This window comes from Rhagoletis pomonella, unplaced genomic scaffold (genome assembly GCF_013731165.1).
Source record: "Rhagoletis pomonella isolate Grant_MI unplaced genomic scaffold, Rhpom_1.0 Rhpom_scaffold_00010, whole genome shotgun sequence".
Classification (NCBI taxonomy): domain Eukaryota; kingdom Metazoa; phylum Arthropoda; class Insecta; order Diptera; family Tephritidae; genus Rhagoletis; species Rhagoletis pomonella.
The window spans coordinates 34,004,890-34,018,203 of record NW_023458564.1 but is presented as its reverse complement, the minus strand read 5'-3'; the positions used below and the strand labels follow the sequence as shown (position 1 = coordinate 34,018,203).

The 13,314-nt window shown below is 35.2% G+C and overlaps 1 protein-coding gene across 1 annotated transcript; it reads right to left on the bottom strand.

The window, feature by feature from the left end:
- LOC118746262 lies at positions 1-12,693 on the bottom strand. Its single transcript, XM_036480098.1, has 3 exons — positions 12,280-12,693; positions 750-892; positions 1-569 (listed from the first exon to the last, which is right to left on the bottom strand). The coding sequence occupies exons 1-3, from the start codon at positions 12,356-12,358 to the stop codon at positions 405-407; spliced, it is 387 nt and encodes a 128-aa protein (XP_036335991.1). The 5' UTR covers positions 12,359-12,693; the 3' UTR covers positions 1-404.
- Between the last annotated feature and the right edge of the window lie 621 nt (positions 12,694-13,314).

The following is a 13,314-nucleotide window of genomic DNA, read 5'->3' as shown; positions in this document are numbered from 1 at the left end:
ACAAACAACCGTTATGCGAACAAAGTTATAATACCCTTGTGCACAAGCGCCCTCAGGTATAAAAATCAATATTGGCTGTAAGCAAAACTAATTTCTCGATTACAGTAATCGTAATGGTTAAATTTTATGGATTACACTTTAAGTATTTGCAATCAAGCATTTGATAATTAAAAATTTAATAATTGGAATGTTAAAAATTTTCTTGAGTAATCTCAATCCTAACTATATAATCAAAATGTAATCGTAATCCTAAGTGCCCAGCATTGCTTTATATCAAGAGACTTTAAGAAAAAAATAAAAAAAATGTAAATAAACTTCTAAAGGTTATGTTTATGTTGCTTGGTGATATCCCCGCCATTTCTTCCTCTTGTTTTCTTAGTTTCATTCTTGCTTTGATATATTTTCTATTCTTCACCTGCCGCTTTATCTTCCGCATTTAATACCTCATCCAGAGACGCTATATCACTCTCTGGGAGCCGTAAAGCATTAATTAATCCACTGGTGTCCTTTTGATTTTTGATCCCATCCGCTTGATCTTTAACGATATTGCTTGTTTCTGAGTTGCTCACCTACAAATAGCAAAAGGAAAATATTTATAATTTAATTGGAGTATTGAGCACGGGAATCTCGAAATTATCGAATCTTTTATATACATGTATGTATATGTATGTATAAATGTATGTATATGTTGCATACATTAAAATTTTTCCGGGTATGGTTTAAGATACTTTATTTTAAATTTCACTAACCGCTGCTTTTTGATCCAGTTCTTCTAGTTCATGAAATGCCTCAGCCAAGCCTGGATGAATCTCGCTTAGCGGCTGATTACCTTCACGAATATAGACCGGTATATGTCCAGGACGTGGCGGTAACTCTTGATAAGGAGCAGCATCTGGAAATAATAAAAATTTCATTTTTAATTCCTCCATTTAGCCTACGCTTCGCTACACTGAATCTTAAATCTTAGGGCTAGTACAAATATTTGCCTTTTTAAAGAAGGATGAATATACCTAAACGTCAAAATGTAAACTACAAACAATATACATAAATGATCAGAATGAAAAGAGAAGTCGATTAAGCCATGTCTGTCGGTCCGTCCGTCCGGACCCACACCACACACATCGAAATTTGTCGGAAATCTGAATTTTCCGAACAAAGACGAAAGTCTTTCAATATCACTTAACGAATTCGGAACGATTCCCCAGCCTTTTCTGAACAAAGTTGAAAGTCTTTCGCTCTGGCTAAACGAATTCGCAACTGTTTCGTAAAGAGGAAGAGGTAAACAAATTTCGAACGCATTGAAAGTGAAAACGCAAAAGGGAAAATTGTTGTGGGTAGTAGAGTGAAATTAAAATAAAGTGATATTAAAATAAAACCCTTCAAATACAAGCTGAACATTTTTTTAACTTTATTTTAAATTGAGAAATTTAAGATCGTACCGAAAACTTAAAAAAATATAAAGCAGCCATTAATCCTGGAAACCAAATGATATTTTTTACGCAATTGGAGCCTCAACTTCCGTCATCTATGGACTCTACTGCTGGAACTACCGAACACCTGGCATGTGAACTTATGTTGTTAATAAAAGAGATACAGTGAAAGTTAAGAAGTCTCAAAATTTAAATTTAATTGGCTATAAAATCGTATATATGTATGTATCTATAAAATCTTTCCATCTTTATTTGTTCATCAAAATTTGTTACAAATGCTAGTTAATCAAAATAAAGAATAAATTTGTCCACTTAATCAGATTTTAATTTCATTGAAGTACTTAAAGTTGTGTAATTATTCAAAGTAGGGCTGTGCGATTAATTGATTACTCAAAATTTTAATTAATCATAAAGTAAATAACTCAATTATTCGATTAATTGGAAATTATGATTACTCAAAAGTTCAGTTACTCGAGTAATCAAGATTTTTGGTTAACCAAAAATAAAAATATTTGAGTAATTTGCTTTATGATTAATCAACATTTCGAGTAAAATGAGTAATCAACATTTCAACTCTTTACATATGTATAAAGTAGTTAAAGTTCCTTGATACTTTGAAAATAACGTTTCTGTTTTCAAAAATTAAAACGAAACATTTTTTCATATACAGAATGTAAAAAATAAAATAAGCATTTTCCAAAGTAAACTCTTTTAACGAGCAAATTTATTTTTTTGAGTAATCATATTTCAAGTAACTCGATTAATCATTGTTTTGAGTAATCAAAATCTTGATTACTCGAGTAATTGATTAACCGAATAATTGATTAACCAACTTGCTCGAGTAATCGAATAATCGCACAGCCCTAATTCAAAGGGTAGAACTCTCAAATATCTAATTAGAGATTCTTTCATGGACAGGCCTCAACACAAATAAAAAAAATTACACAGAATTTGTTTTTTTTTTAATTCTTTCACTGTTGAAGTTTGATTTTTTTTTTAATTTTTTCATCAAAAAAACAAAAAATCTCGAATGATAAATTGCTTCTTAAGATGTACGTGATTAAGTGGAACCACTCCTTCATAAAAATTGCATAGTGTGGCATCCGGTGTGCATTTTTGCTGTAAATCAGTGTAATTAATTCACGGTGGAGTTCTAAAAAAGTCTTAAAAATTTTCGTAAAAATTATAAAAGCCTTTAGATAATGATTATTCTTCTTCTTGTTTGGCACCGTAACCGTCTACGCGATTTTGGCCGACTTCAACAAAGCACGCCAGTCGTGTCTCTTCTGTGCCAACTGACGCCAAATGGAAATGCCAAGTGAATCCAAGTTCTTCTCCACTTGGTCTTTCCATCACAATGGCCTCCCCCTTCCTCTGCTACCACCAGCGGGTTCCGATTTGAATGCTTTCAGCGCTGGAGCATCGGTGTTCATTCGAAGGACATGGCTAAGCCAGCGGAGCCGCTGTATTTTAATTCGTTGCTAAGCTCATACAGCTCATCATTCCATCGTCTGCGGTACTCGCCGTCGCCGTCGCCGTCGCCAACGCGTAAAGCCACGTAAATCTTCCGCATAATCTTTCTCTCAAACACTCCAAGAGCCGCCTCATCGGATATTGTCATTGTCCATGCTTCTACGCCATATACCAGCACGGGCATGATGAGTGACTTATAGAGTGTGGTTTTCGTGCGTCGAGAGAGGACTTTATTTCTGAATTGCCTATTCAGTCCCAAGTAGCACTTGTTGGCAAGAGTGATTCTGCGTTGGATTTCCATGCTGACATTATTATCGGTGTTAATGCGGGTACCCAAGTAAACGAAATTCTCTACTTTCTCGGAATTATGACTGTCAACAGTGATGCGGGTGCCAAAGCGCGAATTTGCTGACTGTTTGTGTGATGACAGGAGGTATTTCGTTTTGTCCTGGTTTACCACCCCAGAACCATTCGCAGTGCTTTTTTATTCAACTTGGAAAAGGCAGAACAGACTTCGCGGTCGATATCATCGACATACGCTATCAATTGCACGCTCTTATAAAATGTTGTTCCAGAGCGGTTCAGTTGTGAAGCTCTTATTATCTTCTCCAATATCAATCGCCCTGTCTGAAACCCTGTATGGTGGCGAACGGCTCGGAGAGGTCTTTTCCAATTCTAACGGAGCTGGTGGTATTGCTCAACGTCATTTTACACAGCCGTATCAGTTTGACGGGGATGCCAAATTCAGACATAGCGGCATACAGGCAACTCCTTTTAGTGCTGTCGAAAGCGGCTTTAAAGTCGACAAACAGATGGTGGGTGTCGATCCTTTCCTCGCGGGTCTTTTCCAAGATTTGACATATTCTGAATACCTGCTCTATGGTGCATTTGCCAGGTCTAAAGCCACACTGATGAGGCCCAATCAGTCCGTTGACGGTGGGCTTCAGTATTTCACACAATCTATCTATATATATAAATGTGAATGTCTGTTTGTTTATTACCTTATAACCTTTTAACCACTACACGGAATCGCATGAAACTTTGCGCACTTATTCGTTTTTACACCAGGAAGGTTATAGGTATGGTTTTGTTTGCAAATATGATGCAAATTTTGCGAGGGGGTGTGGCACCTCCCATAGGCCTGCAAATTTTTAATCAGCTATAACTTCGGAACCATAAGTCACATGAATTTGAAATTTGGTAGGTGCTTATAGTAAGGTTTATATAAATGAATTTGTAAATGAGGGCGTGGCACATAATACAGGCGTTGCATTTTTTATCAACTATAACTTCGGAACCACAAGTCACCTTTAATTCCTTTTGATATGCCTTTCGAATTTAAAAGACCTCAGTTTCCAGTTCGCTTAGCTTTTGCAATGACTATAAACAAGAATGCCTTAAAGTAAAACCCGAAACTTTATCGAAAATAAAATGTATGATAATTGTATTGGAAAATGTATTTATATTAATAGATACTTTGAAGCAGTGGCGGATCCAGCGGGGGGTTTTGGGTGTTAAACTACGTGTCAGTCAGTGGCGGACGCACGGGGTGTGTTTTAATATGGCGCATATGTATGTATAATATGGCGTCTATGTATTAAAACACCCCCCGTGGGTCCGCCACTGACTGACACGTAGTTTAACCCCCAAAACCCCCGCTGGATCCGCCCCTGCTTTGAAGTATTAAAAAAATGCTGTGAAATCATATTAGAGTTATTATTCGTAAGAAATTATATAGTATTCCTTCTATTATATGATTATAAACCGGATGAACCACTTTTTGTACTAATTAACTGAACTATTACCCGAACCGCAGTTTTTCACAAATGTTTGATCCGCAACGAAAACCGAACCACTCTTCATAAAATTTTAATGTTAATTTCGACTAAATTTTAATAGAAAAATTTTCCCCATTTTTTATTTTTACTTTTGCTAAATATGGTAATACAATGTCTTTTACCATTTGAAAATTTGTTACTACGTATAGCGTATAACATTAATTACACAACCAGCCCGAACTTTGTTAACATTTTCCGAAAGTATACCCATCCAGTAGTAAAATACTCGATGGATTTTCAAAAGTTAACTCGTATTTTTATTTCATGGCCTACTAAATCTTTTATGTCTCAGCCTAAGTAGTTTTCAAAAAGTAGAAGAAATGGTTAAAATAAATGCCTGAGCGAAATTGAAAAATTAAAGGTTAAGACATATATAGTAAAATTTCAAGCGAAATATTTTCGTAGAACATTTTAACCCATCGGCTCCCGCCTGAAAGGATCGTTTTGACCCATATTTCAAGAAACTCCGCAAAAAGCAAATTTGGAAGGTCGTTAGAGGATTGCCACAAACATAAAAGTCTCTATTTAATTAAAAAAAAAATCTATGCCAAGAAGGAATAACAGCCAAACTCAATTTTAATTTTTTTTAATAAAAAAAATTAAGTTTTTTTTTTGATTTTTTATTTTAATTTTTTAGAAACTTTTACGTTGGTGGCATGAATCATTTGCCTGAGAACACCCCTATTTTCAACTTTAGTTAGCAACCTTTCACTCTAAGCTAGAAATTATTCCTTTTTTCGGCTTTCAGTCTAAGAATGAAAAGTAAAAATTCTGCAAAGGTAATGCGCATCGCGCAAAATCTTGCTACATACGTTAAAGTTGGATTGGTCGTAAGCATATATGAGTGTTTTATTGAACTTTAGGCAAAAGTGAGTAATGTGTATAGAATACGCTATGAATAGTTTAATACTTAAGTACATACGCGTATATGTACATATGTACATATTTGTATACAAATACAATAGCTATGTATATTTGTTCACATCTGTATGTTCGCATAATTCTTCCGATGCTTCTAGCAATTGTTCTTATATCCACACATAGAGGTAAAACGAAAATTGATTGGCATCTTATTTGAGTAAATTAATAATTACGGAACTTTGACTTCTATTGGAAATATTGATGAATTGGCTGTGTACATACTCGTGGGTAAATACATACATATGACACACCGTCTTCAAAAGAATCACAACTCAAAATTTGGCATTTTGGAGATTATGCGCTAAAAATGTACACATAGCTTTTATTTACCTTTCCGCAAAAGCTGGAGCAAGTTTTTGTTATAATTTTTTAATGGAAACCTAAGGTAAAGTCGCCCTTGCCTATGTGATTATCATGTGTGCTAAGAAATAGTTTTTCGCCTTTTCTAACAAACGTATTATTTTGAGTTGTGACTCTTTTGAAGACGGTGTGCGATATGTATATCGTTGCATCATTTGCTGCTTGATTACTTGTTTGTTGGCTGCCTTAGTACATACAATACAAAGCTAAACATGCCGCTCAGGGTATTAAGTCGTAGCTAACCGATTATTTACAGTCAGTTAAACATTTGTGTACAATAGCGATTCTTTTAATAAATTACAACGTCATTCTAAACAGTGGCTTTCCTCAATTGCCAGCGCATATATTTATTTAGTGGTATTTTGCCGATCTAGCCGGTCTAAAATATTTATTTAGTTTTTACTAGCAACTAGCCGTCGTGCTTCACTGTATTTTTGTGCTCGGTTTGATACCCGTATTGTAATATTAAATTTATCTTATCAATTAAATAGAATTAAAATTTTCCAGCTGGTGGCAACCTTTAACAAAAACAACAAAAATATTTTCGACTGTAAGCCTTCTTAAACCCCTTTCTTTTGACAGCCATATTGCAATATTTACTTTATCTTATCAATTTACTTGAACTCTAATTTTCACACAGGTGGCAACTCTCTAGTTTTTTTCTTCTATATTTTAAGTAACCGTAAAAATGTTTCTGCTTACATAACCAGTATATGTATATTTTAAAAAGCAGACAAATTGGCCCGTAAATGCGTTAGATATATGACTTTTATTTTTTTTCGCGGTAGACCCGGCAGTAAGCTAACTTCCCAATGTGTAAGCATTCGGAAATCAAACCCTGTAGTTCTGTTGGAGTTTTGCTGGTGACTGGTGCTGGTGATTCCATGCATCAGGTTATGCGACGCTCGTATTGAAAATATCACATACTAGCGATTTTGTGCACTACTGGTCGTTAGGCAATACGCTAGCGATTAGTAATGGTCACTTGTGCACCAGGTAATAGCTAGCGAAAGGACAAACCACGTGCACCCTCTCGGTACGCTTCAATGACATTGCCATGTTAATTTCGTTAGGCAAAGGAATTGGTGTAGCAAATTTTGTCGCTAGTACCCGTCCGGGTACCACTAACGATTTCGCTGACCCGCCAGTAGTGAGTACTGGTCACCCGATATTAGCGATACCAACTCCTTTGCCTTGTAAAAGTAATCGCTGAAATACACTGCAAGTAGTCTGCCGGTAATTGACGGAGTTTACCAGTTAGCTACTGATTCATCAGCCCTGTAGTCGCTCCCTTTACTGCAGGGTATTAATAAACCAATGTGTTCCTTTTCTTTTGTACGTGTTTATTGATATATCTGTACTGTAGTGTTTTCGGACGGTACTAGCTCTTACTGCCAATATAGGAGTATTACATATATTGGTAGACCATCCGATGGAAACACCCATATATTATGTACATTAGGGTAGTACTTAAATGTAGGAATCAAATTTTTACATCAGATTTCCTAAGCCTCAACACCTATGTCGATGCTAATATAGTCGAAGATATCACATATAAATGTTGGTCCTTATTTGAGACGGTTATGGCGTGTCTCACGTGCGGCAAAGTTCAGATTCCTCTATGGAGGCTCAAAAAACTAAAATAAATTTTTTTTTCACCCAGTACCAAAAATCGATAATACTTTAGTTGAAGATATCACATATAAATTCTGGCACTGATTGGAGTCGGTTAAGGCGTGTCGCACAGGGGTCATACTTCAGATTACGCTATGAAAACGTCATAACCGACTGCATTCGGGACCAAAATTTATATGTGATATCTTCGGCTTTAGTATTATCGATTTTGGGTATTAAATGAAAAAAATAATTCTAATTTTTTGAGTCTGCAGAGAGGCTTCTGGCTTTTGACCCCCTTGCGACACGTCTTAACCAACTTTAATCGGGACCAAAATTTATATGTAATATCTTCGACTTTGGTAGTATCGATTTGGGGTATTAGATGAAACAAAAAATTAATTTAAATTTTTTGAGTCTCTATAGAGGTATCTGAACTTTACCCCCCGTGCGACACGCCTTAACCAAAATTTATATGTGATATCTGTGATCGGGTATTAACGATTGAGGGGGTGAGACTGAAAAAAAGCGATCATTTTATTTTTTAAGGACCACCCTATGGTACATATAGATAAGAGATTAGACAACTATAACACAGTGGTACGAAATGAAGGTTAATACATGTCTCTGTATTTGATTGAAAGCAAAAGCAAATGAAAATTTACACCCCCCATAACCAAATCCCAAAAGAAATTTTAGCCTATAGAAATGGTTTTTATATCCGAGGTCACTTGTGCACAAGGGTATTATAACTCAGTACGCATATCGGTTGTTTGACACAGCCAAAAGGCTTTGAATTAAAAGGGAATTCGATTAAGCCATGTCTGCCTGTCCGTCCGTCTCTATCTGCGCACGTTAGCTCGAGTAAAAGTTACTATATTTATCTTAACGAAATTTGGTGTATAGGCTGCCTTTTACCCAAGGTATGTATATACATATGTACGAATGTAGGTTAGTATTGAGGTGAAACTTTTTAAATATTTAACACCATGACGAAAGACCGCGTGAGGGGGGGAGGGGAGGGTATAGCTAGGTGGACAAAATTCATTCAAGGATTTCTAGAAAAGGTTATTTTATTAACATAAATCATATCCGCAAAGTTCTGACTGAAAAGTTTTGTATGTCCTATATTCTTCTGTGGGCTGTGGCAGTGCTCAGAAATCAATTTATAATCTTACTGAAACTCGAAAATATTTTAGTTGAATTTTTGTTTGTTTTGTTGTTGTTGTACTGGGGTTATTAGTCACCCCAGTTGCAATTCACGTATCTTCTTTTTTTGTGATACTTAAATAAATCCCGTTTTTTATTCGAAAATGGCTTCGCTTTCGGTAAATCCACATTGAAATAATACAGGACTGTTAATTCAACGAAAGGTGGTGTCGACACTTTCGACTATAGTTCGGCTAGAGGTACAAGACATTAGCCGCTTTGCTACTTCTATGGTATGATTGATCAAGCTGGAATAAATTCTATGATACTTTATGTCGATAAAAAATGCCCAATACTCCAATAAGCTATTTCCGAAGTAATTACTTAAAACTGTTAGCTTTACGATTGGCGGAACCATGCGTCCTTTGACAACGAATTTGCCGCGAGAATTGGGAAATATTATGCGGGATATTCTAGACCTGGACCAAGAATCCTCCGGAAATGAACCCCCGCAAAAATTATAGAAGCAGGCAAGATGTACGCAGTGCCCAAGGTGGCAAGACAGAAAAGTTAAAACTTTATGCCAGGAACTGCACGTTCTGAAGACCGCAATGAAATTTGCCTAACTGTGTTTAGTATAAAAAAATATATCTTAACAGTATCGTAAGGAACTGAATGAATTTGTATGTGTTTTTAAATAAAATAAATAAGTCATTTTATACTAAATATGTTTAATCTTCTCAGTTTAACATTGTTTTATTTAAAATCAAAAGCTGTGGGGTGATGCATCACCCCTGTTGCTGTTTACGTAGACAAAAAAAGTGTTGCCTTCCTAAGGATAAAGGACTGGGCTTTGTTAAGACATAAAATGTAAATTTGTAGAGGGGTATTTAAATAACTTGATTCCAGCGCCATTGATGTTTTGGGTCCATTTTATTTTGCAGAAGAGCTCCTTATCAAAAACTTAATACCATTAAACTCGGTCATACGAAAAAAAAACGGATGCTCTAAATATCCCGACTCCAGCACCATCTGTCGGCAGAATTTTTTGCAAAAGTATATGTATAATATGATGCAGAGCATCCGAGCTCGTTCGGGGTAAACAAATAAAAGTATAAAACAGTAATAAAGATTTTCAGTTTACCATAAATTAAAGGAGACAAAATATTTTTCTTATTTAATTTAAGGCCTCCTTACGAACAATATTTTTAATTTTTTGTTGCGGTGTAGAAGCATCAATACTATTCGGACATCTCAATCGTGAATACTAAAGACTTTTAAATTAAAATGGAAGGTCTGTGGGAATAAATAGGCCTCCTTACAGGCGCACACCTTCTCCTTTGTCGCATCCAGTAATTAATGCGCTTGCAATTATATTGGTCATCATTTTCTTTACCAAACATCTTGTTTAATTATTAAGGTTAGGTGGATCAAGGTACCAAAGGAAGCATGAAATGCGCTTTAACTCTTAAATTCATATTCTCTGAACGTAGACGGCATGCGTGGTGCTACGAGTTCTTTCAAATTTTCATCTCTTTTTATTTACAAAAGGACATTCCGTTTAGCTGTCTGTTCGTCATGGGTCCAAGGTTATGTTTCTCTGAATCTACTACATCTATTGGAGGCGCCACGACACCTTGTCAGATCTCATTTTTTTATACCCTATGTTATGTCCGAGGTCATTGTCTAGATGCCATCTTTATAGGAAAAGTTTTGTTAAAAATAAATAGAAATGCATGGAAATTCTTTGTCATATTTTTCACAAATATTTATTATTCTATAGCTGCAATCATCAAATTGAAGGCTACACTTGTTACTATTTACCAAGGGGTACTTAATAATTATATGATGACAACTGTTCGATTTACAACAAAAATACTATAAAACAAATGATCTAAAACACTTGCTTGCTTCTTAAAAAGTACACTTTTAAGCAGTAGGAGTGAACAAAAGTATTCCACACTACTATGTTTTTAACATTTGCTCGAGTTCGAAGTTTCCATACTCGTTTGCATAAATAAAGTTTTTCCCATGGTGCTGGAAAATATAGCATTCCCAATTTCAGCAACCGCACAATTTCGCAAAATTCACAATAATTCGCACACGAGAACCAATCTGGCAAAACGGATGGTATATCGGAAATAAAACTATTTTCGGGGTTTCCCTAAATCTGTAAAAAGCCTTGAAAACTTCGAAAAACTCAAAACTTTTATTGAGAGGTAAATATTTAATTTATTTAATAGAAATGAAAAAACTCGGCTGGTTAGATAAAAAATCCGGTTTATAATCATGATTTCAAAAAAAAAACCTAAACCGGTTTGGGAAAACCGAGTCAATCAGCCTACTACTTTGTGTTTATTAAGCCCAGTGTTGCAAAGTTTTGAATTTGAAAAAGCAATAAAACCCAAGGAAAATCGCGTTTTTTCTCGAAAAACTCACCACATTTTTATTGGAGTATTTAATGGACTTTGTATGCATGAAAAATTGTATTGTAAGGATGCCGATTCAAATTAATAAAAATCAATTTATTCTGTTTTTTATAAATTCAAATATCTTCGTTCAAGTGACGCTAAGATTCATGCTCTTATTCTCTAATTTGCAGCTGTATCCAGCGTTGCCGTCTCGCTTAGATAAAGCAAAATTGATTAATTTTTCCTAACTGTTTAAATGTTATAATTTTCTTCGTTTTGCTTGCGAATTACCGAATGTCATTTTGACATGATTGGAAGTGCTGCCACATATTTTGTTGGTAAACATATCGTCGTTTGAAGTACAAAACCGCGTATCAACAAAATGCAAAACCGCGTATAAAGGTAATGCAAAACCGCGTATGTGAGATTGCATAAATTATTTTCTAGAAAGTAAAAAAACTCATATTTCAAAATGGTTATTTTTTTTATAAAGCAATCGCATTTCTGGCTAGTATATTTCAGGACGAATGGATAAGGGTTGAGCCAAGAGCTTGTTTGAGCAAATCCAATTTTTGGCAGCCAATGTCAGTTACGCGGCTGCAGAATGACGATACGCGGTTTTGTACTTTAACAGACGATATGCTCTCTCGCTTATGATTGTCATTGTGACATGATTTTGTTTAGATTTTTGTGAAGTTTCTTACAAAACTTACCATTTCTATAAGTTCAGTTCAGTTTTTCACATGCATTTTTGGACCACCCTAGTGTACACATCTTTACATTTTATTGGTAAGCGGCATATGCTTTTATGAGGTGTAGAGTAGCTTAATCATTCACATTTTTTGCAATCAGTGGCTATGATTGCAAACAGTTTATTTAACTTTTACATAACTTCTTCTTTATTGTTTCTCGCTGATGTGTGCAGCTGTTTATTCAGCTGTTTTAATGCTTTATTTGTTTATCTAAGCATTTAATTGTTTGTCTGATTTTTGGTTAACTTAAGTTTATGTACATATATGTATAAAAACACACAAATTTACTTAAGTATGTATGTACATACAAAAGCACATAATTTATGCTTACCAACTTCCGTAAGGTAGCAGATGAGAGCCAAGATCAGCAGCACCAGCAAACCTGACACACTTTTCACGCTTATCCTCATATTAAGAGTATGACGTTGTTATTACCTCTAAATATAATTTTTTAAGTCGCTTTTTGCAATTTTTCTTATTAAATTTTATTTACGAGTATGTTACTTATGCTACAACACTTCAATGGCTTCTTTTCTTGGTGCTACTTGACTACATATGTATGTATGTATGCAGGTATGTACTCGTATATTTATGTTCACTTCTGTATCTGGACTTTTAAATTTATACTCAACAATTAAGCTTAAACTGAGGATCGGCGCTGTACTGCTCGTGGCTTTTATAGTTTGTGAGCGCAGAATCTTTTCTCTATTACTCTTACGCTCCTTTCGAGCTTCTTTCAAACGTTTTTGAGCGTAAAAGTTAGTCATAGAAAAACATCTGCATTACTTGACTTAAATTTTTTCTACACGATGATTAAGTATGTACATATGTTTGTATATAGATAAATATTTTGCGCTAACACAGCTTGCAAAAAGTTTTTCTTCATCCATTTGTAGTATGAGTCTTGATTTTTGCTGGAAAAAAAATTAAGAACGTAAGAAAACGATCTACATAGGTAGAAATAAATAAAGGAAAACGATTGGCGCTACACAATTTTCGAAATCAACATAAATAAAGCTATACGGAAAATATTATGACGGGAACTAAATAAGTCTCTAGAATAGCTCAGCATAAAATAAATTTTGCCGTTAAAAATGGTCTTGTGGTTCCATAAAATATTCTTCAGCATGATTTATACTCTTTTGCATACTTTCAAACCAATTGGTGAATAAGTTTTCCGACAGTGAACTTAGTATTGGAGTGTAATGCGGTATGGTCGTTGTTCTGGGTACGCAGTGCAGTTGCACGGCTATACTCAATCCTTATTCTTGCGTCCTCGTTCGCGAACTCTGTGAAACGTGAGCAACCCATGTGCGAGATGCTGTAACCACTCCGAGTGGAGCCTTGTGTCCCAGGAGGGACCACA